Source organism: Lemur catta, chromosome 2, assembly GCF_020740605.2.
Source record: "Lemur catta isolate mLemCat1 chromosome 2, mLemCat1.pri, whole genome shotgun sequence".
NCBI lineage: Eukaryota > Metazoa > Chordata > Mammalia > Primates > Lemuridae > Lemur > Lemur catta.
The window spans coordinates 70663084-70683654 of record NC_059129.1 but is presented as its reverse complement, the minus strand read 5'-3'; the positions used below and the strand labels follow the sequence as shown (position 1 = coordinate 70683654).

The 20571-nt window shown below is 33.4% G+C and overlaps 1 protein-coding gene across 2 annotated transcripts in view; it reads right to left on the bottom strand.

Annotated features, from left to right (window-relative positions):
• The window catches only part of ADGRB3 (adhesion G protein-coupled receptor B3), a 673565-nt gene that overhangs the window by 54765 nt on the left and 598229 nt on the right, over positions 1 to 20571 (bottom strand). For both annotated transcript variants that reach the window (XM_045543808.1, XM_045543807.1), the window contains 4 exons: positions 8084 to 8234; positions 5541 to 5610; positions 2930 to 2996; positions 157 to 242 (listed from right to left, as the gene is read on the bottom strand). In XM_045543808.1, coding sequence (XP_045399764.1) covers positions 157 to 242; positions 2930 to 2996; positions 5541 to 5610; positions 8084 to 8234 — 374 coding nt within the window. The remainder of the gene's footprint in view (positions 1 to 156; positions 243 to 2929; positions 2997 to 5540; positions 5611 to 8083; positions 8235 to 20571) is intronic.

Sequence of the window (20571 nt, the reverse complement as noted above, 5' to 3'; positions counted from 1 at the left end):
TAGCACATTGGAAGCTTGAATGGCAGAATCTACCAGATGCAGTAGTACATCAAGAACAAAATTCAAGGCACAGTCAAATGCAGTCAGTGATGATCTGGAATTGGAGTACGGGATTCACTGGTAAAGAACCTTCAAAATCCACCAATTGCAGCTTACCCGGCTCTGTGTTTGAGCTTTTTATCTAGGATCCCATCTCTGGAAACAAGTTTATTAAATACCAAAATGCCAATCACCATGTTGACCTGTCAAACAGAAACAAAGTTGACCTTTCAATGATATTGAAGGCAATCAGGTCCCTGTTTCTCCTGAAAAACCATCTTTAGTCAATTTATAACCACCACAGAATTATATACTCACAATAGTAGTGATATGCAGCACTTCTCAAACATTGTATGAGCACATAAAGGCATACCCAGTAATTTAATAGCAGTGTGCTACTTCAAAGTTTTTTGTTTGTTTGTTTGAGAGAGAGAGAGAGTCTCACTCTGTCACCCTGGGTAGAGTGCAATGGTGACATCATAGCTCACTGCAACCACAAACTCCGGGGCTCAAGCAATCCTCCTGCCTCAGCCTCCTGAGTGGCTGGGACTACAGGTGTGTGCCACCATGCCATAATAATTTTTCTATTTTTACTAGAGACAGAGTCTCACTTTCGCTTAGGCTAGTCTCATAGCTCACTGCAACCTCAAACTCCTCAGCTCAAGCAATCCTCCGGCCTCAGCCTCCTACAGTGCTAGGATTACAGGCGTGAGCAAGTTTTAAAGTACATTAAGTACATCTAGTTTCCATGCTTTGCAGTTTACACTGGGGGAAATTAGCCTTCCGTTGCCTAACTTTTAAATGGCACCATACTATGCCAATCCAGCATTCTTCACTCTGAGTCAACCCTGAATAAAATCAATTGGTTAAATGTGTTTTCTCTATGTCTTAGAGCCAAGATATTTTGAATCTCAGAGTGTGAGGCTAGGGTGAGCCCTGGCTGGCATCCAAAGGTATTGATAATTTGTCATTGTGCCCAGCAGGGAGGACAGATACCTAATTCCTAATGCAGTATGGTTATTCTTTTTTGTGGGATGGGGAGCATCCCCATCTGATGCATCATGTTTTTCTAGGCAACAAGGAAGGCCTATTCAACTCACCAGAATCCTTGAAGCAATGGACTCTAGCACCAATTCTTAAAATACGCTCTAGTGAACACTTAACATTTTCTAAGGCTCTGACTCTCACACATAGTTTTCTTTCTCAAATAAAATTATAAAAATCTACAGAGATAGATGTCTATTTGTCACAGTTTATTATGATGAGCACCTGTGGTTCTCTAATCTACCAACATTTGCTGATAAAGGAATCCAGTCCAATAGGGAAACCAAGATAATAATGGAAAAATATTTTCTTTTCTTTTTTTAATGCCTTTCTTGCCCCTTATCTTCTATGATTCCTGAGCAACAGAATCTTGGTGCAACCCCAATCCCCGCTGATGCAAACTGTGACCCTAAAGCTGAAATATATTTAATTGCTGATGTAAGGAAGATCCAAAGCACACCTATTAAGTAGGGACTTAGGAGGTGTCACTCTTCGTAGTTTCCTGACAAAATACCATTTAATCAAGAGAATACTTATTCATCTTTGTACTTCTCATTATTTGAATTAAAAGAACAAATGTATTCCATGGATTGTATTAATCTACACCTTAATCATGAGGGAACTTATCAACACTTCAAAAGACCATACTTTGGTGTTTCAATTATACATACACTCTTTGTTTCTTCATTTTAAGGTTATATGTGTATTAACCTAGTAGCTTAGGGAAATGACTCAACTGATCAAATAAAAATTCAATGCAGCAGACAAAAATGTGTCTAATAGTTTTGATTTCCCTATGCTCTAAGCCTCATGCCTTGATTTTATTTTTCTTGTGAGTCATGGACAGTTTCTGCTCCCTGTTACAGCTTAGAGAAAGAAGAGCAAAATTTAAAGGAAGAAAAAAGTTATATACCCAAGTTATTAAGAAAGATGTTATTAGCTTCCAATTTTTTGAATGAATTGTTTGAGAAATCAAAGGATAATTTTCCAATTAGAAATCTAATTGCACAGTGAATCTTTATATCTAATTCAGACCATTTCTTTCATTCCTTATTTTCTCCAAAGATTTATTGGGCAAGAAAGAATTGTAATCAATAAATTCAGAGAGAGAAAGAGAGAGAAAGGCAAATTATTAGGAAAATTTTCATGTTACAATAACTTAAAATTTTAACCAATTATTTTGTGATTCCAAAAAGAAAAATTTTAAATTCTTATGTATAACATATGCCAGCAATTCTTAACCAGAGTGATTTTGCCCTCAAGGGAACATTGGAAAAGGTCTGGAGACGTTTTTGGTTGTTATAACTGGAGGGTGCCACTGGTATGTAGTAGGCAGAGGGAAGGGATGCTGCTGAACATCCTTAAATATACAGGACAGTCTCTACAGCAAGAAAATATCCAGTCCAAAATGTCTGGATCACTAACGTTGCGAAACCCTGCTAGATATTTTCTTTAGATATTTCGTAGTGGCAGCCTTGAAGAGATCTCCCTATTAATAACTTTGTGGATCATACAAAATAGTATAAAAGGCAAAATGATAATAAATGATGAGATTCTATACATTAAAGAGGAAGAATTTATTAAAATTTACTGAAACTTTTTCACAAATCTGAAATTACTGTAAGAGAAATAGCACACTCCTAAGTTTAAGATTCTTCAGTGTTCAAAATAAGAATATTTTAGAGTAATAAAAGACTGAACAGCAATTGACATTCAAATCAGAGTAATAGTTCATTGAACTTTAAAATTTCCACACAAGAAATGCATTAGCGAAATTGCCACTCTAATTGAACCAAAGTAGTCCTCTTTTGCTAAGAAAACAAAATAAGTTGATGTCGATGTTTACCAGGACAACAGCAGCTGCAGGTCCAACAAAAGCATAGAGCAGTCCTCCTTCAAGAGAAAGCCAGCAGCTGAAAAAAACATTAGATGAAAACTAAGAAAAATTAGTGATAAGTATTAGAACCGCTAAAGCATGATACAAATATCTTAGATTATACATTTGGCCTTGGACTTTTGGCACATTTCAAAGGTATTCAATTAAAGAAATACATAGAAGATGTAGAAAAAGCTAGAATTAGAGCATTTCATGAGTGAGAATTACTATACACCTCCCACTGAAAAGAAACTTTTATTATAAGGCCTTAAGTTCTGGCAGTTATAACATTTTAGACAAATTACTCTTGTAGTGAGATTTCTATATTTACTTTTATTACAAAGGTGACTATTACTTACATTTTATAAAACGCTGCTTTATATCCATTATGGAATTTTTCAAATGTACTTTAAAGCAAGAACAGTGTGTTTTTAGAGTCTTGGACGTGCCATTTACCTGCTCTTCCTAGAGGCCATTGAAATACTGGGAGAAACTGGTTTAAAAGCCATCATTGTAGGGAAAGGATAATCTAGGTTTGCATGCTTTTTTAACTTCTAATTTTACTTTATCCTCATACTACTAAGAAAAATCACTGAAGATAGGCTTTGAATAAAAATAAGCACAGCTGTGTTTGTTTCAATGACTAAATTCACCAAGAGCTGTAGGTTTGCATTGATAGAGACATGATAACCCATTTGGGGAGAAACGTTTGTTCTCTCACAGCAGAGGGAAATGAAGAGGGAATGGTGCTCAACCGTGGAGGCTTTGCAGGCTGGCGCATCTGCACATGAATAATCCAGGAGAGTCAAGAGAAGGGAAGCCTGAGGGACTGCCCAAGCAAAGAGCCATGGCCACTTTTTCACACACTTGTATTTTAACATTTGACCCTTTCATGATTTCTTCTCAGTCTACAGAATCAGCGTGCTGCCTTTGAAAGTAACAACTTACAGCAGTGACTCTTCTATATCTGTTCTAACAATAAACTGTTCATAAATAGTCAACAAATAGTCATTGTGACGCTGGTTACATACCTTATGTATATGTCAAAATTCACAGAACTGTACACTTAATAGGATGAATGTTACTCTATGTAAATATCTTAATTAAAAATTTGTATCTAGTAACTACATGTGTACACAAACGAGTATTATCAATATATGCATCCACATATATGTGTATATTCAAAGTCTACATTTAGTTATTGCTCCTTGCCATAACAACAGATAAAATTTTACTTCCACGCTTTGAGGTGGACAATTGCATATCTATTATTTTTTATAAAATACTTGGATAAAAAAGACTTTAGTCTGGCAGAACACTTTAGCTTATTATCTTTGAGAATGTGACTAAATTTCTACTGTAGTTTTGTGTAAACTAATCTTCAAGCTGAGATTTAGTATATCCTTTAAGATATACTAACAGAGATTTAATATATCTTTCAAGTTATTTTTTCCCTAGGGGTTTACAATGTTATAAATAAAATGCACAGTTATAAAATAAATACATTATTCATTGCATTGTATTTGGCTTTAATTATAAACTCTTTGAAAGTAGGAACCATAACTTCTATAATCCCACTTCTTTCCATACTCCCAATACAGTGCCTTTCAAATACTAGATTCATCCCAAAATAGTTATACTACCGTAAAAAGTAATAACTTAAGGTAATAGTGCTGTAGTAAGCAGTGCTCTGCAATATATGCTACTAGAATTTTTTAAAATAATACAGATTGCATCAAAAACACCCAAAAATGTTCTGATGACACAAACTCTTCAAATTCTTCAAAAGTTTCTTTAGGATGGGCAGGTGAACAGAAAGCCTAATTAGCAGTGATTTCTCCCCCAAACCTGACGACAATTAAACAGAACATCATACTTTAAAACTTATGCCTTTATAAGCTGTGCATCTCTTTCCCCATTTCTTGATTGCCTCCACAACCTGAGAGCAGATGAAGCAAAACATGAAAAAGCATTGTTTTAAATTTGAAATATCAAATTTAAACTTTATTAATTTTCTCATAGAATTTATCATCCCTGCAGCTATAAAATGGGCTGGTATTTCTCCGTTCTAATTTTTTACATAGCCCATGAATTTTCCGATGTGGAATCTATTGATTCTTCTGATCTATAATGTTTAGTATGTATTACCCTAACATAGCAACAAAACTTGAACTAACATGACAAATTTAGTTAATAACAATATACATTATTATCAATGAAATTAGAAGCTCAGAGCAGAATCATGTTCTAAAAGGTAAATATGTCAAGATTTATCCAGTTCTAAAAAAAGTACTTGAGATTGAATGGGCACTGTATATACTGAAATATTTAAAAAGCCAAGTACACTGATCTTATTAAGAAATGGGGAATTGAAAAAAAGTATTCTGAACAGCAGCACAGCATTTATTTCTTAACCTTTGTGTGTTTAAGCTACCTTACATCATTCCTCACTAATGCAATTCCTACCATTAATGACTCAGTGACAAAATGCAAGCCATCAACAGTGCCAATCAAGACTAATGAAGACTATTTGATGATTTGCTTAATTATGAACATGATTCATCACTGTGGATGGACTTACTAGTGATCTGTGCCATATCCTTTCGTCCTGGTGAAGCCTACAGATGTGGCCACTACTAGTGCTGGTAAACCTGCAAGAAAAGCAATGTCACACTTCATATTCAGCTATAACAACTTTACGTATTGGTCTAGGAAAAGCCAGGACAAACTCCAGATGCTTAAATCAGAGCAACTACCTTTGGATGAATCACTTAACAAAGTATGTTTCCATTGCAAAATTTCTTTCAAGTACAAAAATAAGACAGTGACACCTGAGTTTTTAACTTACTGTACTTCTCTGATGTTGCCAGGTTACCACTACATTTGACATGGGTTTAAAGGGACGTAATAACAGAGATTTAGTATATCTTTTAAGATATTTTTTCCCAGGGGTTCACACTGTTATAAAGGAAATTTATAGTTATAAAATCAAAAAGGCAAAAACTGGATGTTCTGGTGTGATTGAATATTACAGAAGTGGAACATTCAGTTGGCCACATATTGATCTAGATCAAGTTGTACTTATAATACTTATAATAAGATGAAAAAAATAAATATTATCAGTTAATCATTTCTTTATAATTTACTTATAATAACAAGCATGTAGAAACAGGGAATTCAATTACCGGCATACCTGCACCAATTGTGACCTAACATATATTTTTAGTTTATTTTTGTGTGAATCACATTTACCTTTTTCAAGTTCAATGGAACCTCCCTACACTTTGGTAAATAAACCTCAGACTAATCTATGCTGTTTAAGGTTTTTTTAAGTTTTGGTCATGCTTCTTTTCAGGAACATCATGTTTGCCTTTTCAGATCGCAAAAACCGTCATCTAATCATCTTGCATTCTCTCTGCCCATCTTCTTTCTTCCTATCATTTCCCATCCTTCCTGCTTTTCTCTTCTGGGTCTGCTGCAGTGACATCACATCCCTTCATGAGGCTTAATGACAAGAACTATGGAGTATATCTCAGAGGGACACACCATATTTTTGGATAAATGCTGGTGACCATGTATAGCACAAATTATATTAATATGTATAAAATTATATATAACTATATATAATATATGTAATATACATTCTTCTGCTCTTCTTCCTCTTCCTCCTCCTCTTCATCTTCCTCCTTCATATATGCCCTTTGTTGACTTTTTTGATTAACTGGACCAATTTCATTAGAAAAAAATATTCTTTTCCTGGTCATAGCTGAAAAATTAGTCTTCTTTCCATACAATTTAGATTATTTTTTTCCTAAATTCATTATATTGCACTTGCCCATAATGAAACTCATTTGCCATGATTCTGCCCACCCACAGACTTTCTGATAGTCTAGCACCATCAGCTTAGCTTTTTGATACCCACAGTGGTTTATTATTAGCTGTCAACTTGGAGACTAGCTGCAAACCCTCTCCTCAAGATCTTTAGTAACAATTTTAAATAAGGTAGTTACTAATCCTGCAAATCACCACTCTTTATTCTTCATCAAAAATGTGCTCCTTTACCTGAATTCTCTATTTCTTGGACCTACAGTACAAGTCATGATTCATGACAAAAGTGTCCCTTGATTCAATACTAGCTCAACTTTAGAAAGTCTTTGTCATGGAATCTAGAAACAATTTTATGAAAGTCCAAGCAAAACACGTCCATCAACTTCTTCTTAACTGCTTTCCCATTTGCCTGTGCATAAAGTTTTAACACATTAGTTATACACTATAGACCCTTGCTGAACCCTGATGGGTAATCTTTAAATGTTCTTGATCCTATTTTTTTAGCATGAATTATTCTGGTATTGTAATGAGTCCACTTAATTGTAGTTTCCCGGGTTCTCTCTAGTATCCTGTTCTCCAATCTTCTGATACAATACGTATTTGTTTCATATTTGGTCTAAAATGTTCTAGGTTTTTAGTGGGGGTCCTTTAAAATGCAAAGGTAAACATGAAAAAATATTGGGATTTTTCTAAAACTAGTTTTTTAAATTAACTAGGCTATCATTAGAATTGGCCCTATGGTACAGATTTTTGAGATGTCCATGTCATAAGGTAATTTGAGAGAAACTTTTCCTAATAAATACAAATAAAGATTTAATTAATTCTCAGTCTGGTAGCAATTCTGTTTCTACTTTTGAGAACCCCATTGACCAACCATGATGACTAGTCATACTCTACATAGGCTTTTCCCTATGATATTCATTCCTTAATTTTTTTGAGAATTATTGCAATGGAATCCTCAAAGTTTTCTTACAGGAAGTACATGCCTAGTGAACCATCATGCTTTGGGCTCTGAACATTTTAAAACATTTACATTTTCAGAAAATATGAACAGAGAGCACTTTGCTTTTCTGCCTGTACATATCTCAGGTCTCATCTCATACTATGTAGGTTCAATACTTAATCTTTTTTAAAGTTCCAAATGACCAATAAGTGTTCAAAAATGACCACCCTCCTGTATTTCTTCTTTCATATATCAAATTAGACACCTGGGGATAATCATTCTCCACAGCTTCACAATATAAGTGTTCAAAGTCATTTTAACAAGCGCATTAAAGGGTATATTAATATGCTTACCCCATCCAAGGCACAAAAAGCGTTTCCTTATAAGCCGTGTCCTAATTTTTCCAGTTACAGCCATATATGATTGCCACGCCTCGGTCAAAACCCAACAGAATGAAGCCAGGAAGAAAAAGTGCAAAAAGGCAGTGGTGGTTGTACAGATGCTCTGTGGAAACAAACAAAAACAGACTCACACTAAACCTTTTTGGGATGGGTGGTGGGGAAATCATGCGTCCTTCAGAGGATTGTTAATCTTTCACTCCTTGCTTTTATTTCAAATATCTACCTCTTCTCTAATTTACAGAAATTAGAATCCCTAAACTCTTTATGCTGTATACAATATCTATGGTACAAAAAATATATATCCTAATTCCATTTGTGCATTCAGCAATTTTTTTTAATGAGGAGAATCCTGAATATAAATTTGAACTCAAAGGAGATTAAAATTACTGCTTTGCTCGAATATTTTTCCTTGAAATATAATTATGAGAATTGTAGGTTTTTTTTTTTAGTTTTAAGTTACAGACATCTTGCATAATTATTTTGGCTACATTCTTCATTCTTCCTTTTTAACTGATAATTTTTCTTTGTTGTTTCATCTGTATTGATGTTAAGATTGTATTGCAAGTACAACAGCCTTTCAAATGGTAAAAATTACTTTGCTTTTGTATGTGTGTGATATTTAAGGTATAACAGCAAAGTACAAAATGAGGTCTGGCTAATAGCCTAGTACAAAAATAACATATGCATTTTAAAGTACTTAATACATTGCTTCTCTGTTATTACATTGCAATGCGTGTCCTAATCAACTCATTTTGAAAAGCTAATAGAGTCACAGGCAGGGCACAGCTATGATTTTATAGATACTTTTCTTCATGCAACTTAATCATTTTGAATGTGCTGACCATTAGTTGTAACACATCTGGAAAATAGCAGCAGCTTCATTTTGGTAAAGGTTGCTACTTTTTTCATAACTGATATAATTTCTTTGTGTAAATCTTGCTGAAATGCAAGTCGTTATAAACCAGAACCAGTAGCAAAACTAATTTCTTCCTTCATCATTCTCAGTTTTGCTGTTTTCAAAAGTTGAAAATGTCAAAACAAAGATAGTAGAATAAATAAAAAAATAAACTCAGTATGAAGAAATAAAAATATAACTCCAATCTTCCCACTTCTACCCCAATCCACTGCTCACGCAGAACATCTTAGAATTTTTAGTTTTTGGCCCAAATTATTCATATTATTTGTTTATTCTGTTGAAATTTGCCAGACATTAATTTAGCTTTCCAGTTCTTCTAATTCTTTAAAAAGGAACTTTAGCATGTTTATCTCACCAGGTTCTTTCAATGATGAGAGAGAATGTATAGAAGCTGAGTAGTATACTGTGCGTGGTATATAGCAAGTGCCTAACCAGTTATGACTATTATCCTCATTATTATAAGCAGCGCTAAAAAAAGGTATTACCATTTCTCAGCATGTGATTCCTTATTTCATGTACTACTTAAATCTACTTAGTTCTTCAGTTTATGCTTACAAAGATTCTTGAATGCTCTTCCTCATACTTATGTTCCTATCTCAGGTATAATGTAATCTAACCAATTGTAATTCCTCTTATACTTGAGGCATTGAGACTTGGTTTTTTCCCAAGTTAAGGTTTAAATATCTGCAGGCTTACTACTTTGTTCATTCTTGGTCTGTAGTCCCTGATCTCTATTTGAATTTCAAAGATAACTCTTCTATTTAATATCCAAAGACTAGTTACCACTTCCTATTCACATTTCATTTCTTTCCACCAGTTCGCCCAATCTCAATTTTATGTGCTAGCAAAGCTATTCCTTCTTATTTTAAAACTATCAATAAAGAGTTATATCAAACACTGTAAAAATGTTGAAATGTTAGACTCTAAGTGCTGGATGCATTGAAATGCTGTAAGAAATAATGAAGTGCACAATGTCTAAGTACAGAATTTTAAAAATTTGTTCTCTCTATATTGTGTTTGTTACCTTGGGACTCCCTGGTATTCACTTTAATTCTAACACAAACTGAAGAACATGTAATTTGGGGCTACTGACATTTATTTCAATAGTGCATATCTCTCTGGACAATAATATGGCCACAGCCTGTGGGGGGAAATGTATTGCAACTGCAGAAGTAAGCACTATTTCTACAGGCAGTAGCATTCAACCATGGCTAGACAAATATTCATATATGTCTTGAAAGTGCTCCAAGCATGAAGGTAAGCTGTCTCAAACTAAAGGATGTGTACCTGTGAACTAAAGACATCTAAAGTCACAAAACTAACCTTATATGAAGAGTATAGGAAAATCTATGATTTTGAGAAATAGAGAAAGTGAGTCACATTTTGCTTCATCATCCTGTGACAAATCAGTATAAAATCAAACACTTAACACGATGAAACATATGTTGATTGTTCTACTAATATGTTTGCTAAGTTGTAACAATGCACATAGTCTTTTTAAATATATGACTTTTATAAATAGCAATTTTTAAATAAACTTTATGATTTTCCATAAATGGCACATCAACTTCCACACGACTGGCCTTGCTAATGTTCCGGGCTCAGGAGTCTTTGATTTTGTCTTCTACATAACCTGAATCCCACGTGAGCAAATCCCTGAAGATTAACTATCCTTTATATACTTTCAGTACCAAGGCTTTTTTCACTGAGAAGCCTCAAACTCTGATCCTCCTTTTCTATAAACAGGTTTATATCTTGGCACCTTTTCAATTCCTGATACCACTGGATCCACCATTGTGACCTCTGGTCTACAGTTTTTCCTCGTGCAGCCTCCACGCGTACACTCCTGCCTCCCACAATAGCTGAGTGCTCACAGCTCATCACTACAAACATGAGACTTACTAGCACCTCAAGTTCATCATCCAGTTCTGATCCACCCGCTTTGCCAAAACCCAATATGGTCTCATCAGTGTTACAGCTGATGAGTATTATTGACAATATTGCAAAACTTAAAATGGATTTAATCTGGCAAACTGAGCACTGTTTATACCTTTCACCCTCACACACACCCTGCACTCCAAATCCTTAGAGACAACAGACAAGATTTCTCAAGATAACTGGGAAAAAAAGGTATAAACTACTAAAGACTGTGAGAAATTCCATAAAAACGAAGGCATATGAGAACAGATTAAAGATGGATACCATATCCCAAAGCTAGATGTTAGGAGCGGGAATTAAGACATGGAAAGTAGAGAAGAATTACGATACATGGATGACGCAGAAGTTCTGACATATGTTTAAAATTACTTCCCAAAGGAAGAAACAGAGAACATTGGAGGAAAGACAGCATTTAAAGAAAGAACATGGGGAAATAACTCAGAACTTTAAAAATTCTCCTGGCTGTGGGATAAAAATGAAACACACGCACACAGAGATATATTGTGATGAAATACATGAACATTGAGAACAAAGAGAAAAATCTTAAAAGCTGTCAGAGTGAAAAGAAAGATTACTTACAGAGAAATAAGAATCGAATGACATCAGATTCCTTGTGAGCAAGAAGAAGGCAGTGGAATAATATCCTCAATGTTCTAAGGGAAAATAACTTTGAAGATAGAATTCTACCCCCAGCCAAACTATTATTAAAGTGAGAGGCTAAAATCAAAGCATTTGAAAGGAACTTTGAAGTTTATTACCTCAAGACCCTTTCTGAAAGAATTGCTAGATGATATACACCACTAATAAGAAGAACCCAGAAGGAGGGAATGAGATAAAAGAAGAGATCAATAGTAAAAAAAATAATAAAATCTATTAAGTATAAATAACTGTTTAATATACACATACATAATTATTAAAATATAACCACCTGGATATAAAATGCAAAATAATATCAGGGAGGGTTAAAAGATGAGAGGGATGAATGTTGCAAGGGAGCAGAGGAAAATAAAAGTATTCTAAGTCTTTTTTGTGTTTTTTGTTCTCAGATATATCAGAGATACTGATTAACTTGAGATGATAGAAAAATATTTTGGAACACTTATAGTAAAAATGTTAAAGTAACGATAAAAAGTAGAAAAAAATAATATATTTTTAAAATAGCAGAAAAAATAGAACTAAAAAAATCCATCAGTCCAATTAAAGGTGGGCAAAAGGACAAAAAACTAGAAAACATGATAAATAGAAAAAAATAAGGAAAGAATAATAATTCCAGACATATCCCAAATCACAATTAATGGGACTGCTTTAAATTCACTGGTTAAAAGTTAGAAACTTTCACATTGGATTTTAAGAAATTCTAATTCCAGTAATTTGGTTTTAAGAGACATACCTCAAACCCAATGACACAAGAAGATCAAGAATAAAGAGAAAGCTATGCTACGCAAATGTTACTATGTAAAAATCAGATGTCACAATGTAAAATTGGGAAAAACATTAAAAGAGATGAAGTGGGAGTTTTCATACTGATAAAAGGAGCAGGCCACAAAGAAGATTCTGAAGTAACATATCTCTATGGAACCAATAACAATTTTTCAAAGTATATGAAGCAAAAACAGATAAACCATAAGGATAAACAAAGTAAGATTATAATGAAAGACTTAGCATATAGCTCTCAGAAAGCCACAGAAAAGTAAAGAAAAATAATGATAATGTGGCAGATTATAATAACAAAATCAACACAAGTGATTAATATTTTTTCTTTACAATATTATATATAAAAAGCAAAGCATGTACAGCTCTTTAAAATATCAATGAAGTATTAATATTTACAGAAGTTAACTAGTCTTACAACAGAAAGTGAAATAAAATGAATTCAAGAAAGGTTAAAACACACAGGGCATTTTCACAGACAACAATTCAACAAAACTGGAAATCAAAATTCAAATTTTCTACTTTGGGTCAAAAAAGCTTTTAAATAATTAACAAATTAAAGAGAAACTAAAAATCTAAATTACAAACTGTTTAGAACTGAATAACAATTAAGGCAATATTTTTATCAGAACTGGTGAGATTTTGATACAGTATTCAGGATATTCATAGCTTTAAATAGATAGAAAACAAGAGAAAATGAAAATAAATGGGCTGGGCGCGGTGGCTCACGCCTGTAATCCTAGCACTCTGGGAGGCCGAGGCGGGTGGATCATTTGAGCTCAAGAGTTCGAGACCAGCCTGAGCAAGAGTGAGACCCCGTCTCTACTAAAAATAGAAAGCAATGATCTGGCCAACTAAAATATATATAGAAAAAATTAGCCGGGCATGGTGGCGCATGCCTGTAATCCCAGCTACTCGGGAAGCTGAGGCAGGAGGATTGCTTGAGCCCAGGAGTTTGAGGTTGCTGTGAGCTAGGCTGACGCCACGGCACTCACTCTAGCCTGGGCAATAAAGTGAGACTCTGTCTCAAAAAAAAAAAAAAAAAAAAGAAAATAAATGGGCCACTCAAAGAAATCAGAAGAGATTTTAAAAAGATAAAATAAGAATTTAACAAATTGAAAAACTTTAAAAATCAATAAAATTCATCTATAAAACCCAAGCTGACTCTAAAAGTCCTATAAAGCAGTTAATCCTTGAAATTGTGATTTTTTAAAAAAATTTCAGAATATTACAGGGATACAAACATTTTGGTTACAAAAATTCTTCTAGGTGAAGTATTATAAGAATGGAAAAGGCAATTGTAATTCTTTAAAAGGTGAGAGAAAAAGCAAAATAAATAATATTGTGAATGAAAAAAGTTGTTAAAAATATTTCATATATACAAACTTGAAAACATTCTTCTAAAAAAATTATCAAAATTAGCCTGAGACATAAAACTAATAATCTTAGATAAAGTCATATGATAATGAAAGGAGTAACACCCCAAAGAAAAAAAATTCAGAAAAATTTACAGACAAATTCTAGCAAACAAGAAACTTACAAAATTCCCATTTTATAAAATATTTCCAGGCCAAAGAAAAAGATTAGAAGCATCCAACTCATTTGACAAGGAGGCTATCATGACACTGATACCAAAATGAGCAATATAATTATAAGCCACTTTTACTTATTAGCATAAATGTGAAAGTATTAAGTAAAAGATCAAACCCAGAAATACAGTAAAAGGATAATAAATCAGTTTCAAATCAGTGTGTCCAGTAATGTAGGATGATTCAACTTCAAAAATGACCTACATACAATTTATTACATTAACACATTAAAGCAGAGAAATCATGTGATCACATCAATAAATGTGAAAGAATTTACCATAATTCAAAACTCAAATGACCATTTAAAAATATTCTTTGCAAATTATGAATAGAAGTAAACATTCTTATTAAAGATGATCTTTCTAAAAATTACAGTGAAAATCATATTCAATAGTAAAATATTAGATTAATTCCCATCAGTCATGAACAAGAGGAGGATGTCCACCATCACCTCTATTAGTCTAAATTGAACAGGAGTTTCTCAGGAAAACAATAAAAGAAAAAACAATAAGAAAGAAAGAGACAATATAATTATCATTGCAGATAATGTATCTCCTTATTAGAAAATCCAAGAGAATCAATTTTTATTTTATTTTATTTTATTATTTCAGGATATTATGGGGGTACAAACATTTTGGTTACAAGTATGACTTTGCCCCACCCAAGCTAGGGCTAGGCATGCCCTTCCCCCATATAGTGTGCCCCACATCCATTAGTTGTGAGTTTACCTCCCCCATCCCCCACCTGACCAACACCCGGTGAATATTACTATCACGTGAGCACCTTAGTGTTGATCAGTTAGTACCAATTTGATGGCGAGTACATGTGGTGTTTATTTTTCCAGAGAATCAATTTTTAAACTACAGAAAATAAAAAGAATCAACAAGATGGCTAGATACAAGATTAACTTATAAATATTCTATTTCCTATATACTGAGATCAATATACAAAACTAATTTTGCTATACACCAGCAATATCATTTAGAAAATATAACACAAAATGTATAATTAAACATGATAGGTTTCTCTCTCTCTTCTTCCACCAAAATGACCAAGTTATTAAGTCACAAGGAAAAAGAACATAGGCAGTGGACCCAGTGAAGTTAAGGTGTTGACCAATTCAGAAGATGCTGAGGGAAGAAGGTTTAACTGACATAAAATGGTAGAGAAAGTGATAGTCTATGTGCTTGTAGGGCATGGGGTGGTATTGGCAATACTGATTGTAATTAAGCCAATTCACTCTGCAGACCTTCTGAAGGGCTTAATTCTTAGAAATAGTAGGGACATGTAACAGAGAAGGACACCATTTTACATGGGGCTGAAAAAGAACAGTTGGTTGAAAAATCCATTTACAGAATAATTGAAACCATTTCCCTCGGGGTCCCCAACACAGCCCAGGACTGTAGCAAGGAGGATTCATCTCAGAGAAATTGAATGGGTTGGGTTCTGAAGTCAGACACCAATCTGGCTAGTGGGTAGGTGTACAGGGCAGGTACAACCATAGGAATCTTTCTCCCTTACCTATACTCTCAGAATGCAAGATTAAAATTCTCCCCCAGAGGGATAAAGTCTCCATACACTGGTTCATCTTTGATGAACATATTGCCATGCCTACTTTTCAATAAGCCCATCCACCCACATAGAGCTACAAGGCACTTTTTAGTGCTTTGCTTTTATATATGAATAAACATCCAATAATAATCAGACAATTGAGAAAATTCTCCAACATGAAAAAAAGGACAAATTCAAGCAAAAAAAAAAAAAAAAAGGAAAAGAAAGGAAAAAAAAAGGAAAAAAGGTAGAAAGAGACATTAGGGTAATAGAAAAATAAAACCTTAAAGGACTAAGTTCTACAGGAGCTGAGAAAGAAACTGGACATACAGAAGAAAATTGCTAGGGGAAAATTATCAAATAAAAACAAAGGTTCTATTCACAATAAAAAAAAAACTATAAAGCACCTTAAAATACATTTAACAAAAATGTGCATGAATTTCATGTAGAAAATTATAAAATTAATCGAAGTATATAAAAGAAGATATGAATAAATGGAAAATACACTATGTACGTGAATTCAGGGACTCACTATTACATAAATGTCAGTCTCTCCAAATCAATAAATATATCTGATGCAATTACTATCCAATCTTAATTTTTTTAGTTTGACAAGCCAATTCTAAGTCATGAAGAAAATGAAATACAAAAAATAGTACAGAAAGTCTAAAAAGGAGAAAGCAGAAAAGAGAGCTTTCCTAATGATATAAAATAGAATAAAATGTGGTCAAACGATCACCATCCCCATTTTGCACGTGAGGGTTTGGAGAGAGTAAGTAGCTTAGCCAATGTCATATGGTTCATGAGGGGAGCAGGGGTTAAAACATCATCTCCAACCTCAGAGTTTGAATACTTCCTTGACGATTTTTTGAAAATATTTTCCGCTTGCTTCATAACTTAATCCTCACAATCTTTTTCACCTTTATCAAGCCCCAACTTTCCTCCTTACGCTCTCATATCAGATAGCCTTGCCTTCTACAGCACCAATGAGGTACAGACCATCTCTACCATCAGTATCTTCCTATTCCCTGTGCCTAGGAAATTTCCTCCAAACTCCATCCATTCTCCTCTCCAGAGCAGGCCCTTCCCCTTTAAGGAGACAGTAAGTGTAACAGAGTAGCCAGGAGGCAGGTCTCTCTTGTCACACTGTGTGCATGCACACACCATCTGCTTTATTTAATGGCTGTTACTTAAAATCTCTGTGCCTCTCTTTCCTCATCTATAAACAAGGATAACAACAACACCTACCTCATATGATTGCTATAAAGATTGGCTACATAGGAACTACTATTTTTTGTGGGGGGAGGATAAATTTTTAAATTGATATATCATGTAATACAGTAAAGCTTGAAAATTTTTTACAAATAAATATACTTTTTATTGGCAATGGATATAATAAGATGGTGCATTTTTATAACTATAACCCAGATACAAATTTAGAATATCCCCAGCCTCCCAGTCAATATGGAGCTTCCAAAGGTAACCACCATTCTGACTTCTAACAGCAAAAATAGTAACTACTTTTGATTCCATATTTGTTCAGCTCTACACTCTACTTTTTTAGTTAGCTTATATACATAATCTCTTAGACTACAAATCTGTTGCACTCTCTATATTAAACCAACCAACCTCCTTTGTATTGTGTGTTTTCACTGGTTCTCATTGGTTTCTTCTCTCTCTTTCCAATTGTGGTCAAATTGCTTGAAAGATTAAGGTACACATCAACTTCTTTACTACCTGCTCAATCTTTTCGTCTTGACATTTAGTGTCTCCCCTGAATTTTCCTTCCACAGGAATCACACGTGACCTCCTAATTTCCAGAGCTAATGAATAAGATATTTTCGTTTGCCATAAAAACTTTAGAACTCAACATTCTCACTTACAAATTGTGAGATTTTTCTTAAACAGTCTTTGAAGGCTTTCCTAGATCTAAAATTCTACAATACAATTAATTCTCTAATTAAAGCTATCAGGCTATATACTTCTTGAATTAATTTTGGAAATTTTTGTTTTCCTAGGAAATTGTTCATTTCATTTATATTTTCTAATATGTTAGTATATTGTATATAATGCTCTCTTACAACTTTAAAGGAATACTTGTTTTCTTTTTCAATATTGCTTATCTATGTTTCCTATTTCCTATTAGACATATCAGAAAAGTCCATCTTATTATTTTTTCAAACATTAATGATTCATTAATTTCACCTTGAAAAAATATTATTACATTATTATAGTGATAATTTTCTTAGAGTATGAAGTGTAATTATTCACTGCTTTTCACTTGGCAGGTTTTCAAGAATTCTAGGAAAAAAAACACGTAATACTATTCTTACCCTATTCCCAACATTCAAATAAATGAGATAAAGGTTTAGCATTTAAAAAATATCTTAGACACCTGTTTTGTAAGTATTTCAAAAAGCAAAAGAGAAAATGTTTCTTATGAGGTATAGATGATATAAAAAACCTTCATGGAATACAAAATATACAGAATCTTTTGCTAGAAAAATGAAAAACAGAATACTGAAATGAAGCACTTCAGCAGAATATTTAGAAACTCTTAAAGAATATCAATATCTGTATAGTTTAATTGCAGTATTTATAAAGAAATCAAGAATTATTTGCAGTTATAGAAACATTTCAATAATCTTAGACAAACTAAAATAATTACTACATATAAAGCAATTCTTATTTGAAATAGATAATTTCATTCATTCACACATTGATTTGTCTATAACACATAAATTAGAATTACATACATCTTCTTATTCACATGGAATAAAACATTTACAAGGCATTTATAATATAATTCTGGATGTAGCAGTAACTCCTTACATATGAATGCTGCTATGGGAAATCTTGGTTCATCACCATAGTGACTTCAAAGGCAGTTCTTTAAAGACTACACTAATTACTACTATTTACATTATTCAGAAGAAGTTCTTACAGACTAAAAGTAAATTATTATTAAGATGAAATAAGATAATAGATAAAAAGGGCTTTGTGTAAACGTAATACATAACTTCACACATAGTACGTGCTCAATAAATGATAGTTAATAAGATTACATGAAGAGTTTAGTCAAAGATATTAATTGAGTTTTTATGGGCAAAATAAGCACATTTGAAGATGTGTGATTTCATCTTAAGGATGATGAGAAAACTAACTTATCAACACTTACTCTACCTTAAACATTAATTTTGTAGCAGTGCTGCAAGGTAAATATTTTGCAAAGGAGGAAATGAAGCTCAGAGAGGTTAAATAATTTGTCTGAAGTTACACAGGTAGCAAATGAAGAAGCATGTGCTCTTTCCACTATAATATATTGTCTTATTCTCTAAAGGACTCTGATTTTCTAATATTAATTTTATATGATTATACCATATCCTTTTAAGTCACCTCAAATTCTTTTTGAAATAAACAGTATAAAAATGATAAATAAATAAAGGTTATGATAAACAAACACAAATTATATTAAGTGATAAGTCATTATTATTCAAATCACCACCAACTAAAGCAGAGACACGTACTATTTCCAAGTATATTTTTGGTTATGTAGACTCCACTAACACATATGCAAATGAACTTTGAGCTTACCTGTACAGAGCACCTAAATCCCAATGAAATGAATTATTGAAATCAGTGGGCATTACAAACACAAGGTCCATCATTTCATAAAATTAAATGTAATGGCCAAGAAACATATGAAAAAATGCTCAACATCTCTAATCATCAGGGAAATGCAAATCAAAACCACAGTGAGATATCACTTATCTCCAGTGAGAATGGCCTTTATGAAAAAGTCCCAAAACAATAAAGGTTGGCATGGATATGGAGAGAGATAGGAACACTCATACACTGCTGGCAGGACTGCAAACTAGTATAACCTCTGTGGAAAGTAATATGGAGATACCTCAAACAGCTACAAGTAGAACTACCATTTGATCCAGCAATCCCATTACTGGGCATCTACCCAAAGGAAAAAAAGACATTCTATAAAAAAGACATCTGCACTCAAATGTTTATAGCAGCACAATTCACAATCACAAATATGTGGAAACAACCCAAGTGCCTATCAATACATGAGTGGATTAATAAAATATAGTATACATATACCATGGAGTTCTATTCAGCCACAAAAAGCCATGGTGATCTAGCACCTCTTGTATTATCCTGGATAGAGCTGGAGCCCATTCCACTGAGTGAAGTATCACAAGAATGGAAAAACAAGCACCGCATGTACTCACCATCAAATTGGTATTAACTGACGAACGTTTATGTGCACAAATAGTAGTAACATTCATCAGGTGTCGGGCAGGTGGGAGGAAGGAGGAGGGCATGGGTATATTCACACCTAATGGGTGCGATGCGCACCGTCTGGGGGATGGACATGCATGAAGCTCTGACTCAGGTGGGGCAAAGGCAATATATGTAACCTAAACATTTGTACCCCTGCAATATGCTAAAATAAAAATAAATAAATAAATAAAATTTAAAAAAATTAAATGAAAACGTTTATGGTATAAGAATCTAATAAGAAGTTTTTTGTTAATATTACTTTATTCACCCTCCATGTTTCATAGCTGCTTGTGGTATGCTACTTTGATAGCAATGTCATTTGTAGACAGCTGACAAATATCTCTCATTGACCCATATACTTAGCCTGTGCATTTTTGCTCTTGGATGTTGCAGAATATATCAATAGAAGAGATATGATGAGCTTTTGTTGTTTCTTAAAAACTCTGGGTTTGCTATTAAATATAAGTTTTAACATTTGCTGAAAAGCTATGATGAAGAAACCTACTATCATCTCTCCAACCCATCTCTGTTAAAAATTTTGAAGCAGGTTATTTTCTGCATAATCAAAATCTCTGTCACAAGACTGACTCTAAATAGAAGGAACTGCCAATATAAAGTTATATATGACACAAAACAATTAATGAGTAAAGGAACAATAAAATCAATCGCTAAATAACAACTATTTGCCAGATTTTTATAATTTCATATTAAAATAATCA